We start from the raw sequence: 23783 nt of genomic DNA on the forward strand, positions 1-23783 counted from the left end.
CCAGCTTGTGGAAGGAATGGTTTGAGATTCCTGAATATCCTCATCGGGTAATTAGCTCCCTTGCACACATTGCCGATATGATTCTTCATGTTCAGATGCTTGTCCTGGGTGATTGCAAGAGATTTGGCTGAGCCGATAATGAGGGGGGTGCAGTTGAAGGCAATGAGGTGGTTCAGCCAAAGGTCTAGTCTGGGGATGTGATTCGGAGGAGAAATGAGAAGGAATTCTGTTTTGGAGGGGTTGAGCAGGAGATGGTTCTCGGTTAACCAGTTTGGAGTAGACATTAGAGTAGTGTTGAGTGAAATGAGGTTATCCGGGGAGGAGATTTTCAGATAAAGTTGCGTATCGTCCGCATACATATGGAAGAGAATGTTTGTGGAATTTAGGTCATTAGCTAATGGTTCCAAGAATAACTTGTATAGGAGATAGGGCGTACCCTTGGGGGACCCCCATGGATACTGGAGAGGACTGGGAGAGAGAGTGGTTTGCCTTGACTCTTTGTGATCTGTGGTGGGGGAAGGACGAGAACCATTGTAACAACCACCCAGAAAGGCCCGTCCTGTGCTCCAGAATGAATAGGAGGTTGTCCTGATAGACCGTGTCAAACGCAGAGAAAAGGTCAAGGAGGATTAGGAGGCAAGATCGTTTTGATCGAGCATTTTTAAAATGTCATCCATCATGTGAGTGAGAGCCGATTCAGCGCTGTGACCACTCCGAAAGCCATGTGAGCACCGAGTTCTGATTGGACATATTTTTCTGGGAGTTTGGCTAGGGTGGGGATGTTCGAGATAGGGCGGAAGTTAAGATCAGCACTATCTGCGTTAGTTTCTTTTTGTATAGGTGATACCTGAGCTGTTTTAGGCAGTCTGGGATCGTGCCTTGCGACAGTGAGGCGTTGACTATCTTTGTCCAGGTGGGGATGACGACATTCTTAATTTCTTTGAAGATGGAAGGAGGCACCGGGTCGCTGAAGTGATTAGATGGGTTGAAGAGTCTTGTTGATGTCTCTTTCACTGAAGGGAGTGAAGGTGCCCATGACGCATTGTTCTTAGTGCTCAGACTGATCGGTTTGAGCTTCTCGAAGAGGGCAGGAGGTGGTGCAGACCCAGAGGATGGCAGTAGAGCCTGCTTAGAAGCGAGGTCAATGTTGATGAGTATTGAGTTCTCAGTAAAAAAAAATCAGCCAGTTCGTCGCGTGAGGGTGGGCTGACTGCTGAGTCAGAGTGGTTTGGACCTTCCACCGATTGCTGTTGCACCAGGTCAAAAAGGTTCTTGGGGCGATTAGCGGCTTAATCAAGTTGGGATCTGAAGTAGTCTGTTTGAGAAGGTGGCCTGCTATATGCTGTCAACTAGTTCTAGTGGGCACCTTGTATTAGTCCAAACAACCCTTTATGGTGATAGGTTAAAGACAACATTTATTGAAAGCTATCCTAGTGGTAGCTATGGAGAGCAGCCTTCAGGCTAAGTCTTGAAGGAATGTAAAGCAGCTTGCTTTACCAGATCATAACCTCCTGAATGACCAAATGAAAGGAGAACCACACAAGGTATATATAAAATATATGTATTTATTACTAAACACTCTACTAATCTCTTTATGGGATTAGAGCATAAAATACACAATATCACAGTACTAAAACGACAGTAAATAGCACAATACACAGTGGGCCCCAGGTGGAGACCAAACCATATATTAAGAAAGTGGTATAACAACCACGACTTGACTAGAGACAGTGCCTAGAGCACGTAGAATCACTGGGACCCCAAGGAACCACCCAAGATAGTGACACAGGGGAACCACGGGGGACGCGTGCAGTGTGAGAACACAGGCGTGAGCTCCGTACAATCCTATGGGAAAGTCACGGTTGGAATTTTAAAGATTAAGGACACTTAGGAGAGGATTTTGAGCAAACCCTTTCAAACATAGAAGATTCTAAGGGCAGCACCCATGTGAGCACTGGAGTACTCGTGTTACCGAACCCAGGGAAGCCGGGTTCATAGGTGTCAAATGGTGTTGGGAATCTTTGTTGTTTTCAATGACGTGATGCTGCAAAGTGCTGCTGCCGGGAAGAGAAGTGCCCGGTGTGATCCAAGCCTGGATCGGAGCTGAGAAGAACCTGAAAGCAGAGGGGACAGAGTCTGGGTCACTTGCCAGTGACCAGGTGCTCGGTAGACTAATGCCCACCGATGTCGAGTGTTTCAGGTGAGATGAGGTGAATATTGACTCTGCAGCCACGGGGACCAGGAGACATCGACGATGCCTAAAGTCCACAGGCGAGCTGTCCCACGAAGGATGTCGAGGGCTGGGGGGGTCAGTGTCCAGATTAGAGACCAACAAGCCTTGGCAACTGCAACCCACTCTGTCAGAGAAAAGATACTTCGGTGGCTACCAGCAAGGTCCTGTGGACTCCCCAAGCAATGGAGTGTCAGGGCACATCTGGAGCAACCAGAAAAGCCCACTGAAAGTTAAAGTACCCTTCTCAGGGACCCACAGGTCAACGGACCAAGGATCGTGAAGGGACCTAGAGAGGAAACCCAAAATTCCAGCCCACGGTCAACTCGTGGAGTGTAGGCCAGTAATCTTTGAAGGAATCACTGCCTGAGGTCGGGACTACAAGTAGCACAAAGCACAGCCTCAGGGATCGCCAAAAAGCATATGCTCCTGCAAATGTGCACGGTGTCCAGGGGTTCGGGTTGCACGGTCCCCACGAGGGCTGTGTGTCTCCGGTTTGCTGAGAGCACTGGTCGGCCTCGAGGAAGCTTTGGAACCCACCTCCTATGTTGCAAAATCTTCGGAGTCCTTCAGGAGCTGCGTAGATGCAAACCGGTCAGATGCGTTTTTGGTGTCTGCCTTACAGGGGAGTAACTCCTTTACTCCAAGAGAGATTCTTCGGTATTCCAGCGTAGTGTAGATAGTTGAAGTACTTGGTTTCTGTAGCAGAGTTTCGACCAGGTAAATCTAATGTCCTGTTGCCAGGGGTTCCTACTTTATACCCAAGGAAGGGGTGGGACAAACTCTGGGGACCCACCTATGGGAGGGTCAGGACAGCGGGGTGGCTACACCCATGTACTGTGTCCAGTTTCGTGCCAGAGCAGGGGCTGATAGCCCCTGCAACCGGTTTGACCTGGATTATGCACAGGGACACCAAATGTGCCCCCAGTGCAGACATCAAAGCTCTCTTGGAGTGCACCCACCGAGCACCAATACACTAAAGCCTGTCTGGGAGGTGGTCATACCTCCCTGTGACAGGAAACCTATTGTCCAGGCCTCCCTTGCTGGAGTTTCGTCCAGCAGCAGGAGGGCAGACTCGTGTCTGTGGCTGGCAGCATCCATTTTGTGATGCCAGGGTCTGTGAAGTTGGTTCCGGTTGTACCAGTGCTGTCATATTTCTCCCTCTAGTAGGGTGGAATCATGCCTCCCACACCAGTTACTGGTGTGGAGGTATGATTCCAAGGTGATTGACACCAAACACGACATGTTAACATGAAGCTGTTTAAAGTTAGCATTTACCACAAGGTTATAATGCACTTAAGAGTATATGGTTGTCTGTATCACAAACAACCTTTGAATAAAGGTTCCGAAAGCTGCAGGGCTCTGCTCATGCACGGGCACCCTCACATAAAACCCAGCACCCTGCCTCCAGGATTGATAAGTGGGGGTAACCATGCAGTCAGATTCCACCTTACTACAGTCTGTCTGAGCTCCTGACCTCTCTGAGGAGTTCGAGTTGGTCCAAGGAGGGTTTGGATCTCCATGATTGTTCAGGTTGCAGCGTATCGAGTTTAAATTGTCGTTGACCCACGGTTTGGATATTTTTGTTGAAGCGTGTTTTTGTTGGAGTGGTGCAATGGAATCCATGATCTTAGAGATAGAAGAGTTGTAGAAGTCAGTGAGTACCTGAACCTCAGATATGTCCGCTTCGGAGGAGAGGGCAGATTTACAGTGGGCGGCTAGTTCATCTGTATTGATAGCTCGGAGCCTTTCTCAGAGACACCTCCCTGTTAATATAAAAGAAGATGCAGTGGTGGTCGGACCAATCGCAAGGGGTAAAGGTATCCAGTGTGATGGCGTCCTTCGGTGATGATGAGGTCTAGAGTTTCTCCTTTATTAGGGGTTGGCCGGTAGGAATGCTGAGTGAGCTCTTGATCACTTAAGAATGATTTAAGGCAAGTTACCGCAAGGTCATTGGGGTTGGACCAGTGAAGTCTTAAATCACAGAGAAAGATTTGAGACAATATCGAGTCGACATTGCCAGAGATGATTTCCATTAGTTGCTCGATGAAGGGGAAATTTTTCCCCGGGGGTGATAATGTGTGAAGTTTGCACACCGGCAGGTTATTACTTGAATGATGTGACCGAGGTATTCACAGGAGGATGGCTTGGAGGACTCCGAGTGGGGAAACTGAGTGTGTGCTCCGGTGAATACAGGCTAGACCCCCACCTGGCTTCAAAGCTCTGTCTAGACGAATTACGTTGTGGGTAGGAGGTACTAAGAGGTCTAGGATAGGAGTGGAAGAGGGATTTAGCCAAGGTTCAGTAGGATGATGATGTCTAACTCATTGTGTTGGATGAGGTCGAAGATATCGGAGGCGAGTTTACCAGCTGACCTCCAGTTGAGTAGTACACATTTAGGTCACACCGGATTAAGGGGAGAAGGAGCTTGGATGATGATCACTCTCATGAGGTTTTCATTATTAATGACTCTTAGATTGTGAGGGGGTTCTCTGTTCAGGTTAGAGTGGATGGCTTGGATTTGCCCTGGAGGCATCGTGTAGTTGTCGAGCATAGGCGAGTAAGAGTTGAGTAGGTCATCAATATCATTAGACCCCAGATAGGCCTTCAATCTTCTGGGGCGTGAGGGGGCGTTGGGTAGGGGTATGGTTTTCGAGACGTAGGGGGTGGGAAAGCTGGCCCAATGCGAGCTCTATCCCTAGGGGGGGGGCTCTGGGCGAATTTGCAGAGGAGAGGAAGGAGCTGGTCAAGGGGAGATGTTCAATTGAGAGGGCTTTCAAGTCATGCAGTTCGACGGTGAGAAGGTGCAGCTGGAGAGATATATTGTCCAGGCGCGGCGCCAAGTCTGAGTGCTGGGAGAGGAGTAAAGGATGTATTGGGAGATCTGGCACAGAGGGGCGCCTCGAAGAATGTCTGGGGGGGGTTGTCTAAGGTGGTGATGCGTAGTTCCGGGAGGGGGAGTTGATCATTAGGGACTGGCGGTGTTCCATGATACTTGGATAGCGAGGTTGGTAAAAGAGAGAGGGTGGAAGAGATGTGGCGCAGCGGCCAGGGTGCCTGACTCCTGACCAAGAGGTTCATGGTTCGATCCGCAGTGCCCAGCACCATGTGACTCTGGGCAATAGCTCGCTTAATCTTCCCGAAGGCCCCCAGTGTCGGGACACCTCTCCGGAGGTAGTTGTGCGCTTTACAAATGCTGGTATTTCATTTCATGGTCATTGAGCTGTGAGTCAGGGATGCTCCGTTCCGGGTTGAATGGGTTTGGCCGATCATGGTCCGTGGAGGGCAATTGCCAGGTCTCCGGCCTAGCGGGTGACTTGGAAAGAAGGATGAGGGAAGAGGGATCATTTGTTGAGAGCAGTGGCAGTAGGGCGCTAGGGAGTCTCTCAGTTCGAGTATCAGTCAGTAGCTGACTGGAGAGCTGTGAGCAGAGCAAAACCGTAGTGTCGCCCGCCTTCTGAGTCGGGGGTCTAGGTGGTTGGGCCAGTTTGACAGGGGACAGAGAGGCTCTGTGATCATCTAAAGAGGAAGAATGTTTTAGAGAGTGAGGACCTCCCAGCTGTGGTGGGGAGAGGACTGGTTAGGTCCTGAGTAATGGTAGGGTGTGGGTAGGGGGTCAGTGGGTTTCGCCGAGACCCCGTTTTTGAGAGTAGGGCAGATATTGACCAGCTTAACTAGGTTGACATTAGAGCCTTCGATGAGGATGATACCATTGTTATAGAGGGTGATGGTGGTATTGGCGTTGAGATTGAGCGAGGGCGTCATTGTTACTTTGAGACCATGAGTTGTTTTCCTGGTGCTGGATATTCGAAGCATGGAGTAGAAAACATTCCGTCAGCATGCTCTTTTACTAGTGTAGAAGATGAGGTCATAAACTCTACTACCCTTGTTTGCACAGAAGTAGACGTCTGAGATTAAGGTTTCAGGTCTCGCCCTGAGTGTACGATGTTTGTGTTTTTTGGTGGCATTTTTAGAGAGGTTAGGTGTGTAATTGATAATGCAGCCATTAGATCCTGTGGTATCGGGACTTATCTCCATTTTGATAGTGTGTCATGGCGAGGGAGGGGCCCAAGTAAGGGGTTTATGGAGGTGAAGCTGGTTTTATTTATCAATTAAAGTCTAAATAGTCCGATAGACCTAGTGGGTAGGCAGAGTCAGTTTGGAGCGGGTCGTTGGGTGCAATAATTTTAAACATCGGAGTAGGATAATTGGGGAGGGAGACTGCCTAAGGAAACTAGAGGAACTGGGAGGGAGAGTTGGAGAGAAAAAAAAAAGCCTGTGACTGTTCACCATTGCATCCTCCCTGAGAAACACATGACTGTTTGCCCTCGCTAACTCCCTGAGAAGCCTGTGACGACTCACCCTTGCAAACTGCCTGTGGAGTCTGTGACCGCTCACCATGGCAACCTGAGAGTTAAGTGTGCAAAAGATGGTACTTGGCCCAGATTGTAAGCAATAGTAGAATGGAAACAAGAACACCACTGCCAAAGTAACTCCACCCCCAAGGTTGAAACCCAGTAGCCCCCACCTGCCCTCTAGACCCTGAGCCCCCGAAATGGGTCTGAAAAATAGGAGTGTGGCTCTACCTGCATATCTGTGTTAGTTCTTTACATCAGTGTTGCGTCCCTCTGTACATGTGTGTTTGTCATTGCTTATGTTTAGTATATTTTCCTACTTTAAATGGGACTCTCCCAGACTCCCACCCACCCATCCTAGAATGCTTCAGATGCCGAGAGCCGGAAAGATGAGATCAAGAATGAGGATGTGTGGGAGGAGCCTAGCGCGCAACCAAGATGGCCGCGTAGGCTTACGGCTCTCGGGGGCCTCCGCAACCTCCCACGTCTATCCTGACTTAATCCTGGTTTATTTGACGGCCTTTTGCTGATGAACTAGCGCTGAGGTGCCACCCGTTTTCCAGACTCAGATCGGACGCCAGGAACCGGAATGGTTGCACTCCGAAGTTTGCGGCCTGCTCATGCCTTGGTCCTGATCTCGAGTTGGTGAGGTGCCCGGGTACGAAGTGAACAACAGCGGCATGCTGGGCTTGACCTGCCACGTACCCCGCACTTTCACTTTCGGTTTCAAGTTTGTTCTCTGAGATCGGCTGAGGGACTTTGGTGTTTCAGAGGGGCGCGGACGGCGGAGTGTCTGGCCTGACTCTCGTACTCTACACGGGCTTACTGTCTGCGACGGCTGTGTTCACTTGAATTAGCTACCTGGTCCTTGTTCCTGGCGCTGGCGGGTGCCAACCTTGGTGGCCTCCGGACGATGGCGGCGAGACTAGACGGAGACAAGTCGAAACCCAAGTCAACCCGGAGGGGATCCTATACTTAGGTCAATAACATGGATCGTTATGCGCAGACAAAGGGATCCCCTAGTGGCTCGCATAAATCGCCTGAGAGGTCCAAAGAGGTCTCGGGCCCATCGTCAGAATTGACTTTACTGGACGTCATGGGCGCCATTGAGGAGATGAAGGCTGCTGTGGGTCAGCAGTTTGATAGCCTGGCTCATAAATTGGACGCGGTCCTGATCGATGTGAATCTGGTCAGGGCAGACCTGTCCAAAACTAACGAGCGGGTTGACTCCTTGGCTCAAGCTGCGTCGAGCCTAACTGTGGACGTGGCTGCCCTGCAGACGGAGGTCCGTGGGTTGCGGCTAGCCAGTGACCTGACGGACCGTCGACTTGCGGACTCCGAAAGCAGGGCTAGACGGAACAATGTCCGTATCATTGGAGTGCCGGAAAGATCGGAGGACTCTGCTGTTGATCTTTTTGTGGAGGATCTGGTGATCAATCGTCTCGCGCCCAAGGGACTGAGCAAGTTCTTTGCGGTGGAGCGGGCCCACAGGATTCCGGGTGGTGCGCCCAAAGTTGGTGCTCCCCCGCGGCCCATCATCGCCCGACTCTTTAACTTTCGGGATAGGGATGCCATCCTTCAGGCGTCGAGGGTGGCCGGGCCGCTGAAGTTTGAGAACTCTAATGTCAGCTTTTACCCGGACTTCACGCAAGCGGTCCAGAAACAACGGCTGGGATTTTTGGGCGTCAAACGGCGCTTGAGGGACATGGAGTTGAAATATGCGATGTTATTCCCGGCTAGGCTGCGGGTGGAGTTCCGGGGTCGCTCACACTTCTTCGACCGGCCGGAGGCGGTTGGAGACTGGTTGGATGCCTTGCCTCGGGGACAGGATCGGGACGGTCGGATGGCGGAGAGCAGAGAGGGTTTGGTGGAGCAGGACTAGAACTTGGTTCCTGGTGATGGACTAGACTGGTGACGTTTTGTACCTTGGCTCAACTGGACTCTAGTTTGGCACAATATGCCCTTCACATGCTTGGAGGTTGTGGGGAGCTTATTGGTGCCCTTTCCTCCTTCTGGGGTTCTTTTTGTGGTACATGTTAGGGCGACAGGCTCACTGCGAGTTGGGGGGGGCTGTTTGGGCTCAAGCAGGGGTGCAGGGAGGGGGGAGTTGTGGTTGGGGGATTGTGGGGGAGGGGGGGTGTTGGGGACTGTTTGTTTGTTTCGCAAGGCAATGTGAAGTTCTCTGCTGACTTGTCCGGGTTGTGCTTTCTGGGATGTGGGTATCATGCACGGGAGTGGGGTGGGGGGTAGGGGATTGAGAATCCTTTCGTGGAATGTGAATGGATTGGGGGACAGGATCAAGCGCGGGGTGGTGTTGCAGTTTTTGAAACGGATTTCGCCCGACATTGTTTTCCTGCAGGAGACACATTTGATTGGGAACTCCTTCCATGCCCTAAATAGGAGGGGCTATCGCCTTGCCGCTCACTCTGGTTTCACTTCTGGCTCAAGGGGAGTGGGCATTTTGGTTAGGGCCTCTCTCCCATTGGAGGTGGACGAGGTGATTCACGATGATAGGGGGCGCTATGTGGCACTGGTGGGGAGATGGGAGGGTAGGACTGTTTCGCTCGTGGCTGTTTATGTGCCTCCGGGGTTACAGACGGCTACATTTGCTGATTTGGGGCGCCTGGTCCTGGGACTCCCTGGGGGGGTTCTGGTGTTGGGGGGTGACTTTAACGCTGTTGTCTCCGGGTTGGAGGACCGTCACCCCCCCAGGGATCTCCCTTGGGCTCAGGCCTGGTTGGGTGGCTTTCTGGACACTTTGGGACTTGTAGATTGCTGGAGATTGATGCACCCGGGTCAGGCGCAATATACCTTTCACTCGGGGGCCCAGGGGAGTCTCTCGAGACTTGATTACATGCTTATGCCGGCGGTCCAAGCTGGGATGATCGGGGAGGTGCGTCATTTGGCCCGAGGTATTTCTGACCATTCCCCTATATGGTTGCAATTGAAGGTTGTCCCTGGGGCAGAGGGGAGAGTAGCGCCCATTAACCCCTGGTATTTGCGTAACCCTAAGATCCGCGCGGAACTGGTCAAGTCCACCGATCACTACTTTAATGATAATGTGTGGTCGGTGTCATCGGCTGTCTCCCTATGGGAGGGTTATAAAGTGGTGATCAGGGGGCAGGCCTTGTCACTTATCTCCCATGCTAAGAGGTGCGGGAGAGCAGAGGTGGTTCGCCTGGAAACTGAAATAGCTGAAATGGAGGAGGACTTGGAGCGGGGTGTTACTGATGAGAAATTGCACGTTCTCAGCCTCAAACAATCAGATTATAGAGCGCTAGTCACAGATGCCGCTAAAGGGATGAGTAGAGAGCAGCAAGGACGACTGTATGATGTGGGGGATAAGGCCGGAAAGTTGATTGCTTGGTTGGATAAGAAGGAGAGAGCGAGCAGGGTGGTGCCCGTTGTGGAGAGAATGGATGGAGTGCGTGTGACTGACCCTGTGGAGATTGTTGACTGCTTCGCGGATTATTTCCGCGGGGTATACTCTCCGGTTTCTGTGCGTTCGGAGGAGGATTCTCATCTGTTGCTTAGAGACATTGCATTGCCAACCCTATCGGAGGCTGATGCAATATTGATGGAGGTGAAGTTGTCGTCAGATGAGATCGCTTTGGCCACTCGCTCGATCGCGTCTGGTAAGGCTGTGGGTCCTAATGGTCTTCCCATTGAACTATATAAGTTGCGTCCCGATAAGATAGCGTCGTATCTTCGGGACATGTTTTTCGCGGCACGTGCGGCGGGCTTCCTCCCCCCTGACCAGCTTCTCGCCACCATAGTTGTGATACCCAAAGAGGGGAAGCCGCGAGATCGCTGCGCCTCCTATAGGCCCATTTCGCTGTTGAACGCAGAACCCAAAATTCTGGCTAAGGTATTGGCCAATCGGCTGGTTCGGGTCGTGGGCGACTTGATTCATCAGGATCAGTCCGGTTTTATACCCCATCGGAATACCGCCCTGAATTTGAGGCGGTTGCACGGCGTGCTTGCTAGAGCGGAGCTTATACGTGAGCCGGCCATCTTGGCATCTTTAGATGCTACTATGGCGTTCGACACTTAGGAGTGGCCGTATATTTGGGCCGTGTTGGCGAAATTCGGGTTCGGCCCTGAGTTTATTGGTTGGGTAAAATTACTATATGCTGACCCATTGGCTCAGGTTGTGGTGAATGGCAGGGTGTCGGCTCCCCTCGCACTGGGGAGAGGTACGCGGCAGGGCTGTCCGTTATCACCCCTTCTCTTTGCACTTTCTTTGGAGCCTCTTGCCGCCTGGTTGCATTGGGAGCCGTCGCTGCGGGGCATTAGATGGACGCCGGAATTTGAGGACCGTGTCTCCCTTTACGCGGATGACATCCTTCTGTATCTTACCTCTCCCCGACAATCGCTAATTGTATTGGTGGACGTATTGAATTCCTTTGGTCGCAACTCTGGCCTGGTTATCAACTGGGCCAAGTCATGTGTTTACGTCCTCTCGGGCGAGGCCCCCCTCCTGCCGCGGGATTGCCCTATCCAGATTGCTACACTGGGGTTCAAATATTTGGGAATCTTTATCTCTCTGGATCCCGCGGTCCGCTATGAGCGAAACCTTCTCCCTCCCCTCCAGCGATTGAAGGCCGACGTCGTGAGGTGGCGACGACTTCCGCTCTCGCCGCTCGGACGGGCGGCATTGTTTAAAATGATGTCGCTACCTCGCTTCTTATACGCTTTGCAAAATACTCTAGACGTCGTGCCAGCCCGTTATTTCCGGGAGGTGGAGGGTCTTCAGCGCCAACTGTTTTGGGACGGGCGGCCGCGGATCGCTCTCGCCAAGTTGACGCTCCCTTGGTACGATGGGGGGGGTCGCCCTCCCCGATATTAAAAGATACTATTGGGCGTCTCAGTTGGCGGCGGTGAACCACGGGATATACGGTCCTGCCTTAAATCCGGCCTTCGAGATGGATAAATTACTGCTCCCGGGTGGGGATTATAATAGGGCGCTGTATTCGGTGACCCCGGATGCACGGTTGACAGGACCCACGCAGGTTGCGGTACGTGTGTGGCATGCGGCGAATGCTGCGATGGGGTGGAGGGATCGCTTGATTCGGGCGACGCCGTTGTATGCCTCCGGGCGGCTGGGTTGTTTGTGGAAAACGAAAGGCTTTGAGAAATGGGATATGATTGGTATATGTAAGGTGGGTGATCTCTGGGCGAAGGGGTCTTTCAAAACGTTTGAAATGCTTAAAACTGAATACAAATTAAATGATAGAGAGTACTTCCGCTATGCACAAGTCTACCATGCGCTGTGTACGGTCTTTCCGGACGTGGCTGCTATCCCCGAATATTCCCCGCTGGAGGATAGTGTTGGATGGCTATGTGCCCGACAGCACTATTTCTCTGATCTACAAAAAACTTATTAATGATCGCGCGGACTTGCTGATCCGTCTGCGGGAGGCATGGACGGGCGACGGCTTGGAACTGGACGATGAGGACTGGGTATCGGCGGTGGCCTCCCCGAAAGAGGTGGCGATCCCGGCCCGCTTACGATTCGTACAGCTGAAGATCCTACATAGAGTGTATGTCACGGGGCCCGGTTTGCTACGTATGGGTTACTCGAAGGATGGCATGTGTAAGCGTGGATGTGGCCTGTCGGGTACCTTTCTTCATATCCTATGGGAATGTTCGGAGGTTGTGCGATTTTGGAACGGTATCCACGCTGTAATGGAGGAGGTCACGCATGTTGCTCTGTTGCCAGAGGCTAGGAGGTGTTTGTTGAATGTCTGGGAACCGAATGACTATAATGCGGCACAGACGCAGTGGGTGACTTTGGGGTACATGGTGTCCAAGCGTAACATTGCACAGTTGTGGAGCTCCCCGAGGCCGCCCACGATCGCGGTATGGAAGGAGAATATGGACTGGTGTATGTTTAGGGAAAAGACGGTGTATGTGGCGAGAGGCAAGCCTGGGAAATGGACTAAGGTATGGGGTCCATGGAATTTATATCGTGGACGTATCTGCACCCCGCCTCTGCCGTTAGAGGTCGATATTGCTTTGTCCCCCTAGCCACGCATTCTGCGGGATTGTGTGAGGTGTGTTCCAGACTTTGTCTTCCCATTGCCCCCCACTACCACTTCCTGTCAAGAACTGCTTTGGACACTGTACGTTGTCTCCCGTCCTGGGAAGCGCACGCTGCTATTTCGGACTCTCATTGCCTTGAGTGTGTTTTGTATTTAATAGAAAATGAAACTGCTTTTTCCGATTGCTCTTGGCCTATGGCCACGGCCTGTTGCATGTGCTCACGAACTGCCGGGAGCTTCGCCTCTGGTTCATCTGAATGTGTGGCGTTGCATTGCGGGCCCTCGGGCTCTGTAGCGGCCGGCCTTGGTGGTTGTAGGCCCTTGTATGTATTTTATTGTGTAATAAAGGTTTCTATAAAAAAAAAAAAAAGAGTGAGGATGTGGCTCTTTTAATTATACAAAACTCCCACCCCTGTCATTCTTAGCAGGTGGAATCCAGACTCTGTGATGATGCACTCACAGAGTCTGGGGCCAGCTGTCTCATCCACATACCACCCCTGCCCTTGTCATTCTTAGAAGGTTGAATCTAGACTCTGTGATGAAGTGCGCACAGAGTCTGGGGCCAGCTATCTCCATCACATACCACCCCTACCCCTGTCATTCTTAGAAGGTTGAATCCAGACTCAGTGATGAAGCACTCACAGAGTCTGGGGCCCGCTGTCACCTCCACCTACCATGACGCCCCTTTTATTCTTAGTAGGTGGAATCTGGGACCATGCTGTCACCTCCACATACCACGTCTACCTCTGTCATTCTTAGAAGGTGGAATCCAGACTCTGTGAGTATGCACGCACAGAGTCTGGGGCCCGCTGTCTCCTTCACATACCACCTGTTAGAAATGGGATTTTTGGCAGGCTAGGACGTGGGCCAAAGTCAGGCAAAAACCGCCACTCTAGTCAGGATATGGGAGTTACAGGTCTAAAATAACCCCTACTCACCCCCTAGGTAGCTTGGCATGAGCAGCCAGGCTTATCTTAGAGGCAGTGTGTAAAGCATTTGCACATAACCAACCGTAATACAGTGTACGCACTACAAAGGGACACCACACCAGTTTAGAAAAATATCCAATATTTTTATATAATTAAAAAGAGACCCAAAAACGATTAAAAAAAATCCACCATACTATACTTAAAAGTTCACAGATCAAAAATACACTGATTAAAAAGAGTTCCTTGTGTGGATAGCTCCTTCCGGCTACCACGGCGTCGTGAGCACACAAATCCAAAACCGTTCTGGCTGTACCTTTTAGAAATGCAGGGCGCTGGTGACCTCTGGGTCGAGTCTCCGAGGACACTGCGTTCGCAGGCGTCAGTTCCGGAGGTTGGTGCAGGAGTCGTCGGGGCTCTTGAAGTTACTCGCATTGCAGGTCGGGCTCCTCTCTGATGGAATCAGGAGCGCAGGCACCGGCAGGCATCGGGTGCTGCGGTGCGAGGGGCAGCGGTGCGGTGTGCGGTGCCCCCAGGTCGCGGTGCGAGCAGCGGCTCGTTAACAGCATCAGATGGCGTCGTCGGTGAGACCAGGGTCGCGGTGTGAGATGAAGGCAGTGCTCCCCACGATGCTAGCAGGTCATGGTGCAAGCAGCGTCGTCGTCGTTGCTGAAGTGCTTTCGTCGTTGGACGAACGGGAGTCGATGGTGCCAGCATCGGTGAGCCAAGGCTGCGGTGTGGAATGAGGGTGGTGCGTCGTGTAACTTACGAGCGGTGCCCCCATACCACGGTGCAAGCAGTGGCGTCGATCTCGGCAGGAAATGGCGGCGTCAGGAAGGCCAAGGCGTCCTCGTGCAGCAAGGTGGTGTGAAGTGCAGTGCCCACAGGTCGCGGTGCGAGCAGCGGCTTGGTGGCAGCGTCAACGGACGTCGTCGGTGAGACCAGGGTCACCGTGCGGCGTTGCTGCGGTGCTCTCTGCAGTGCCAAAGCTTCGGCGTGAAGCGAGGCAGTGCGGAGTGCGGTGCCCACTAGTCGCGGTGCAAGTAGCAGCTCGGTGGCGGTGTCAACAGGCGTCGTCGGTGAGACCAGGGTTGTGTTGCGGCAGTGCCCTCTGCGGTGCCTTCAGGTCACGGAGTGGGCAGCAGTTTCGTAGACGTCGTCGAGTTGGTGTTCTTCGGGTTGCAGCACAAAACACACAGTCCCTAGTGCTGCGGGTCGAAGAACTTGAAGTCTTTGCTGTTCCTGAGACTTCGTGAACAGGGGGCACTGTAGGAGAGTAGGATCTGCCTCTTATGTTGCCCCCACTTTTTTCTGATGTTTACACTGGTTTCTGGCTATAGTCTGGCTGGGTCCCTGCTAATCAGGCCCCAGCCTCTCTGTTCTCTCTAAACAACCTGGAGTGCACATTAGGTGCACTAGTGATTGGATACTGTGGTCCCTTGTGAGCCCCTATTATATGGTACCTTATGTACCGAGGGCATAGGTACTTCACAGGCCTACCAGGGGCTGAAGCATGTATTATGCCACCCCTGCGAAGCAGACTAAATCTGACACCACAGGCCTGCTACTGCAACCTGGGTGAGGTAGTGCTAGCACTCCTCACTGAGCTATAGGTTCACTATATCTCTCCCTGCGCACACATTTAAACCTATCAGTCATCCCTAAGGCAGGCCCTATCAATCCTGAGGGCAGGGTGCTTGGTTTCCATGTGAGGGGGTGCCTCTGCCTGAGCAGGGCCCCTCTGCGGCTCTCAGAGTCTATTCTCTGGGGCTGTTTGCGAATGCGGACAAACCATATACTCTTAAGTGGATTATAACCTCGCTGTTAATGCTAACCTTGGAATGGCTGCATCAAAACATGTTGTGTTTGGTGTCAAACGCTTTGGAATCATACCCCCACTCCAGTAACTTGGGTGTGAGTATGATCCCACCATTCTAGAGGGATACACATGTACCTACTGTGGAAACGCAGTAGAATCCTGAAGAGCCCTGGCATCACAAAATGGATGCCACCAGCACAGACACTGGGCTGCCCTCCTGCTGATGACCGAAACTCGCAGTGGAGGAGGCCCAACAATAGGTTTCCTGTCACAGGGAAATGTGACCACCTCCCAGACAGGGTTTAGTGTATTGGGGCTGGGTGGGTACACTCCTAAAGTGCTTTGAAGTCCTGCACTGGGGGAGCAGTAGGCTCCTCTGTGCATACACCAGTTCAAACCGGCTCAGGGGCTACCTGCCCCTGCTCTGGTGCGAAACTGGACAAAGGGAAGTGGGTGTAGCCACCCACTCCCCTGACCCTCCCATAGGTGGTGTCATAGAGCTAGTCCCTCCCTTCCTTTCAGTATAAGTTAGGGAACCCTTGCCATTGCAAACTATATATCCCTGGACGACGCTCTTAAGAAGAATCCTGGACCTTCGACGTTCCACTACCTCTGGAAGACGGAATAATCTCTCTTGGAGTCCAGGAGTGACTCCCCTGCTTGGCAGGCACCAAATCTTGCAATCAACGGTCGCAATCTTTCCCGCTCCCGCCTGAGTCCGAAGTCCCTGCAGCCCAGGAAGAACATTTCCTGACTTATCCAAGAACATCGTGAGTCCCCAGCGACGCTGAGGCAAGTGGACCCCACGAGTGACGAGGAACCGCAATCCCTGGGTACCGTGCACTATTTTCGAGTGCAACCCTTTCACGACGTTCTACGAACCTGTGCATTGGACCACGTGTGGTCCAGCCTCCAGCAGGAATCCCTCTGAAGATCAGAGGCCTACCCCATCCCGAGTGACCGTGGGACCCTGATGAGTGAATCCTTTTCGAGCAGTATTCACAATCCCTTGCCAGTTGGCTTGTGGGTCCCCAGAAGACTTTTCTACAGTTCCAAAGGGCTCCCCTGGTTGCTCCAGGCCTGCCATCACTTACCCTCGCTGGGTGAGTCCCTCAGACCTTGCTGGTCTGCACCGCTGACTGTTTATCCTTTCCACGAGACTTGCTGTTACTAAGGCTTTTTGGCTCCAAACTGGTCACCGACACCGCAGTAAGTTGCAGACTTTGTGCCGAATCCAGCTCCTGGTCGTCGTTGACGCCTCCTGGACCTTGTGGCTAAAGAGACAAGACACCCGTGATCACCTGAAATCACCCAACGACTGTGGGCATCCATCTTCCTTGCCGCGGGTCACTGCCAAGTGACTTTGAACACTGTCCCCTCTGCTTTCAGGTCTTCCTTCTTCTGAATCCAGCCTTGGATTCCACCGGACACTTCTCCTGTCTTCACAAGCAGCAAGTCTTCTTTGGCTCCCATTGAAAACGACACCGCGACCCGACACCAAAAGACACCTATGCACCCGGCTTCCCTGGGTGAGGTAACTCCAGCACTACGGTGCTCCTGTGTGTGTTGGCTCTAGAACTACTTATCCTGTAAGTGACTTGCTTGTAGATTCTCCCGAAGTATCCTAAAACTCTTAATTTCCAATCGCGACTTGCTCCATTGAAGTCAATAGGGATTTGCGACTGTGTTCTCACACTGCATGCGTCTCACGTGGGTCTTTTACTAACCTGCCTTGGGTGATTTCGTGAGGCCCCAGCGCTTCTGAAGGCCCTAGGCCTTGTCCCCTTGCAAGTCGTTATCTCCAAGTCTCTTTTTTAGTATATGGTCTGGTACGCCCCTAGGGCCCCAGCCATATTTGTGCTTAACTTATTGTGAAATGTTGATTTGTTCATATGTTCCTGACTTCTAATCTCATAAAGAGATTAGCAGAGAGTTGTTAGTAATAAATACATATATATTTGATATATATACCTGTGTGGTATCCTTTCATTTAGTAATTCAAGAGATTATAAGGTAAAACAAGCTGCTTTACATTCCTCTAAAGACTTAGCCTGAAGTCTGCTCTCCACAGCTACCACTAGGATAGCTTTCTTGAAAGGTTGTCTTAAACCTACTACCATAAGAGTCGAATTGTACTGGTGCAAGGTGTCCACTTTAACTAGTGAACAGCATATACCAGGCCAACTTCTCACAGGCACGCTCTACTTCAAGCCCTTGGAGAGACTCAAAAATTAGGTTGCAGAAAGTTCAGTCCAGTCCTTTCACTGCCCAAGACAGAAGCAGCCACTGCAGGTCAGCCCAGCGAAGCACCCAGCAAAGCAGTCATTCCTTTTCGCAGCTTCTCCAGCTCTTCTTCTTGGCAGTCTTCTTGTTCCAGATGAGTCCTACAGTTGAGGGGTCTGGGACCCATTATTTATGTCCAAAAATCCTTTGATCTTTGAGGCCGTGGGTGTCTGTGCCCAGCCAGAATCAGTTTGACCTTCTCTGGTGTGAATTCTGGCAGGAGATGGAGACGGCCTTGTCAAAGGCAGACCAGGCCCTTTGAGGTGCAAGGAAATCTCCTTCCCCTTCCCCCACCGCAGCCCAGGTCTATTCAGCCCTTTCCTGACCTACCTGGACTATCTGGAGCCCCTCCGGCCCGCCAGCCTTCTGTCATCCAAAACCCAGGCAGGCAATCCACTTTCCAGCTGAGGCACACGGCATGAGTGAGCAAGAAAATAACTATTTTCTAAAAGTCGTATTTTCAAACAGAATGTAAAAATCACCTTCACTAAAAGATGCATCTTTAGATTCTGAGTTCAGGCATACTAAATTCTATTTTCTCACCGAACTCCCAGGGCCAGTTATGTTTATAAGATGTTATAAACAAACCTCCCATTCTGTCCTATGGCGAAGTGATAGCCTTACAATAGTGAAAAACTAAATTGACTGTAATTCACTATTAGGACATGCCACACACATCGGTGTATATCCTACCTTTCACATACACTGCACCCGGCCCACAGGGGTACCTTGGACCTACCTGGTGGATGTCTGACATGTAAGAAAAGGGAAGGTTAGGGACCGGCCAGTGGGTGCACTTGCCAAGTTGACATGGCGGTTGCAAACTGCGCGCAGATTCTGCAATGGCAGGTCTGAGTTATCATTTTCGGGGCTTCTCACGTGGGTGGCACAATCAGTGCTGCAGGCCCCCGGGTAGCATTAGATTCACAGGCCCTGGCACACGCAGTGCAATTTGCTAGGGACTAACAAGTAAATCAAATATCCAATCATGGAAACACCAGTCCATGACACAATTTACCATAGGGGCACTTGCACTTTAGCACTGATTAGCAGTGGTAAAGTGCCCAGGGTCCTAAAACCAACACAAATAGGTCAGGGATAAATAGGAGGGAAAAGCAAAAAGTTTGGGGATAATCCTGCAAAAAGGGCCATTTACAACACCACCACTTCCCCTGTCATTTTTAGAAGGTGGAATCTAGACTCTGTGACGATGCACGCACAGTCTGGGGCACGCTGTCACCTCCCCATACCACACCCGCCCCTGTCATTCTTAGAAGGTGGAATCTAGACTCTGTGACGATGCACGCAAGTTCTGAAGAAGAGCTGGAGGTGTGTGTCTACCAGAGGTCCTCGCACGGTAACGAGCAGTGCGTGTGAGGGAATCCTGCTCCAGCGAGCACTCCTAGGACACTTTTGTACCAAGAAACTGTCAGGAGTGAACTGTGCCTACTGTGTCATCAGGACCTGGGTTGGGCAGGATCTTCTCCTCATGGCAGACTCCCTCAATCAGTCCGGTGAAGGGTTTGTGGGGTGGTCTCGGCCCCTCGCAGGTTTAGAACAGGTGCTGTGACCTGAAACAAACCTGGACTGCAGTCATGGTGAGACTTGTCACTGAGGGGCCCTGTGTTTTACTGTAGGTGCACTGTGTGGAAACAGTCAACATATGAACACTGGTGTGATGAGAAAGGGCTGTTTAAGGGATGGCCAAAGACCAAGATTGCTCACGGCTTCCGCCTCCCAGGGGTCTCACTGGTAAAAAGAGATTTTTTTTTTTCTTCCACTTTACTAGCTGGGCCTGCTCTGCCTGTCTTAAACCATGGTGCTCTCTGGCAGTTAATTAAATTAAAAACAATCTTCTCTTTTTGTCTTTTTCTCTCTCCTTAGCTTTCACCTCGCCTCCTATTTTCCTCTTACTGTCTCTCCATCAGTGTGTGTCTACTTCCTCTCTTTTTGCCTCTCTCTACCTCTTGCTCACACTCCGCAGCCTGAGCTGCTTTCAGCTGCTTTGGCGCAAACGTTTAATATATACCTCAGTATTTTTTAGATGGACCAGGACTTTCAGTATCTCATAGGGTCATAAATATAGATGTGTTTTTAACAAATCACCCAAAGTATGTCTAGCATCCTTAGGGTAGCTCTGTGATCACAGAGGATCTACGCAGAGTTTACGTGACCTTAGGTTTCCTCAGCCCAGACCAGCCTTCCAGTGGTGGCCCACCAAGGCGCGCACACAGTGACTCTTGTTACCCACCCTTCATCTAGGCTAATCCAATATGCCGCCCATTGAGTTGTCTCTGGTAGACAAGCTTCTAGATTGAAGCTTGCCCTCTCCCTCTGGACACGAAGTGCTACTAAGTGGCAGGAAGTGCTGTAGAATCCAGTGCTGAGTCACTTCCGGTCAGGGAGCATTTACCTCCATGGGGCAGTTCACTCATGGTTGCAGCTCAGCTGTGCTGCTGATACCAGGCTCTTGGTGAAGGCTCTACCAGGTGTAGCCAAGGTTTGGCTGCCCCTCCGTCAGCAGCAGTGTGCGATCACCCCAGCCTAGGTCCCCTCCTCTGCTATGAAGCCCCCATTGAGCTGAAATACCGTACTGCACTTGGCTCATGTAGGAGCGCATTCTGTATGAGGGCGAGTGTTCCATAGCGCAATAGGGGAAGATTGCGCCAGCTCTAGGCACAAGATCTGCCTGCTTCCAGGTCATCCTGTGAATTTTCATTCTTATTCTGAGCTTGAGGAAATCTGAAATCTTTTCTTGAATTCTTCATGGTTCTTTTTTCAGGAATTTTGGACATCTTTGGGTTTGAGAACTTTGCAGTGAACCGTTATGAGCAGTTATGCATCAACCTGGCCAACGAGCAGCTACAGTTCTTCTTCAACCATGTAAGTGACACAGTTCCATTTCTAGACCCCATCCCAGCAGGCCATTGTACATGGCACACTTGGTTCTCCATCATCAACCAGACCAGGGATTGCTATACATGAAGGTCTGATCCACCAGCCTGTTGGAGACATGCACTCGAACACTTTAGATCCACAGACCTGAATTTGAGTCTCTTCTTGCACACTTCTGTTCCATAAACATGGTATTTGTCTGTTCACACACACTTCACTGCAGACAAGGAATGAGTCTGTTAATGCTCACTTCTCCTCTCCAAAACCCTGGGATTCAAGTCTGTTCATGCACATTTCTCTTCCACCAACCTTAGGTTCAAGTCTGTTTATACTTGGTTCTGCTCTGTAGACCTTTGGTTCAAGTCTGTTCACGCACACTTCTCCACAGACCTTTGGTTCAAGTCTATTAACGCACACTTCTCCACCACAGACCTTTGGTTCAAGTCTGTTCTCGCGCACTTCTCCTCCACAGACCTTTGGTTCAAGTCTGTTCACGCACACTTCTCCTCCACAGACCTTTGGTTCAAGTCTGTTCACACATGCTTTTGCTCCACAGACTTAGCTTACGAACCTGTTCATTCTTGCATCTTCTCGAGAAACCTATTATTAGTCTGTTCATGCTCACTTCTGCTTCACAAACCTTTGGTTTGAGATTGTTCATGAATGCTTCTGTTCCACAGATATACGGTTTAAGTCTGTTGATGCTGTTCTGCTACGCAGCCGTATGTTACAACTATGTTCATACACCCTTCTACTCCACAGACCTATGGTTGAGTCTGGTAATGCACATGTCTGGTCCACAGAAATATGGTTTGAATCTGTTCATGCACGCTTCTCCTCCACAGACCTTTGGTTCAAGTCTGTTCATGCACACTTCTCCTCCACAGACCTTTGGTTCAAGTCTGTTCATGCACACTTCTCCTCCACAGACCTTTGGTTCAAGTCTGTTCATGCACACTTCTCCACAGACCTTTAGTTCAAGTCTGTTCACGCACACTTCTCCTCCACAGAACATTGGTTGAAGTCTGTTCACGCACACTTCTCCTCCACAGACCTTTGGTTCAAGTCTGTTCCTGCATGCTTTTGCTCCTCAGACTTAGCTTACAAACGTGTTTATTCTCGCTTCTTCTCAACAAACCTATCATTACTCTGTTCATGCTCACTTCTGCTTCACAAACCTTTGGTTTGAGATTGTTCATGAACGCTTCTGTTCCACAGATATATGGTTTGAGTCTGTTGATACTCTTCTGCTCCACAGACCTATGTTACAAATCTGTTCATACACCCTTCTGCTCCACAGATGTATGGTTTGAGTCTTATCATACACGCTTCTGCTCCACAGACCTATGGTTTGAGTCTGTTAATTCACAGGTCAGGTCCACAGAAAGATGGTTTGAGTCTGTTCATGCACACCTCTGGTCAACAGACAGATGGTTCACGTTTGTTCATGCTCGGTTCTGCTCTGTAGACCTTTGGTTCAAGTCTGCTCATACTCTGTTCTGCTCTGTAGACCTTTGGTTCAAGTCTGTTCATGCACACTTCTCCACAGACCTTTGGTTCAAGTCTGTTCACGCACACTTCTCCTCCACAGACCTTTGGTTCAAGTCTGTTCATACTCTGTACTGCTCTGTAGACCTTTGGTTCAAGTCTGTTCATGCACACTTCTCCACAGACCTTTGGTTCAAGTCTGTTCACGCACACTTCTCCTCCACAGACCTTTGGTTCAAGTCTGTTCATACTCTGTACTGCTCTGTAGACCTTTGGTTCAAGTCTGTTCATGCACACTTCTCCACAGACCTTTGGTTCAAGTCTGTTCTCGCACACTTCTCCTCCACAGACCTTTGGTTCAAGTCTGTTCTCACACACTTCTCCTCCACAGACCTTTGGTTCAAGTCTGTTCTCACACACTTCTCCTCCACAGACCTTTGGTTCAAGTCTGTTCACGCACACTTCTCCTCTACAGACCTTTAGTTCAAGTCTGTTCACTCACACTTCTCCTCCACAGATCTATGGTTCAAGTATGTTCAAGCATGCTTTTGCTTTGTAGACCTATGGTTCAAGTCTGTTCATGCTCGGTTCTGCTCTGTAGACCTTTAGTTCAAGTCTGTTCGCGCACAATTCTCCTCCACAGACCTTTGATTCAAGTCTGTTCGAGCACAATTCTCCTCCAGAGACCTTTGGTACAAGTCTGTTTATGCACACTTCTCCTCCACAGACCTTTGGTTTAAGTATGTTCACGCACACTTCTCCTCCACAGACCTTTTGTTCAAGTATGGTCACACACACTTCTCCTCCACAAACCTATGGTTCAATATCTGTTCATGCATGCCTTTGCTCTGTAGACCTTCTGTTCAAGTCTGTTCACGCACACTTCTCCTCCACAGACCTTTGGTTTAAGTCTGTTTGCGCACACTTCTCCTCCACAGACCTTTGGTTCAAGTCTGTTCACACATGCTTTTCCGCCATAGACTTAGCTTACGAACCTGTTCATTCTTGCTTCTTCTCGACAAACCTATTATTAGTCTGTTCATGCTCACTTCTGCTTCACAAACCTTTGGTTTGAGATTGTTCATGAATGCTTCTGTTCCACAGATATACGGTCTGAGTCTGTTGATGCACTCTTCTGCTCCACAGATGTATGGTTTGAATCTGTTCATGCACGCTTCTCCTCCACAGACCCATGGTTTGAGTTTGTTCATGCACACTTCTGGTCAACAAACCGATGGTTCACGTCTGTTCATGCTCGTTTCTGCTCTGTAGACCTTTGGTTCAAGTCTTTTCACGCACGCTTCTCCTCCACAAACGTATGGTTCAATATCTGTTCATGCACGCTTTTGCTCTGTAGAACTTTGGTTCAAGTATGTTCACGCACACTTCTCCACAGACCTTTGGTTCAAGTCTATTAACGCACACTTCTCCTCCACAGACCTTTGGTTCAAGTCTGTTCTCGCACACTTCTCCTCCACAGACCTTTAGTTCAAGTCTGTTCACGCACACTTCTCCTCCACAGACCTTTGGTTCAAGTCTGTTCTCGCACACTTCTCCTCCACAGACCTTTAGTTCAAGTCTGTTCACGCACACTTCTCCTCCACAGACCTTTGGTTCAAGTCTATTAACGCACACTTCTCCTCCACAGACCTTTGGTTCAAGTCTGTTCATACTCTGTACTGCTCTGTAGACCTTTGGTTCAAGTTTGTTCACGCACACTTCTCCACAGACATTTGGTTCAAG

General features: G+C 50.6%; 1 protein-coding gene across 1 annotated transcript in view; it reads left to right on the forward strand.

The window, feature by feature from the left end:
* Window positions 1-23783, forward strand: part of LOC146863614 (myosin-IIIb-like) — a 547606-nt gene that overhangs the window by 330206 nt on the left and 193617 nt on the right. The window contains exon 11 of the mRNA XM_085627644.1: window positions 20440-20540. Coding sequence (XP_085483770.1) covers window positions 20440-20540 — 101 coding nt within the window. The remainder of the gene's footprint in view (window positions 1-20439; window positions 20541-23783) is intronic.

This window comes from Triturus cristatus, chromosome 2_1, assembly GCF_964204655.1.
Source record: "Triturus cristatus chromosome 2_1, aTriCri1.1, whole genome shotgun sequence".
Lineage (NCBI taxonomy): Eukaryota > Metazoa > Chordata > Amphibia > Caudata > Salamandridae > Triturus > Triturus cristatus.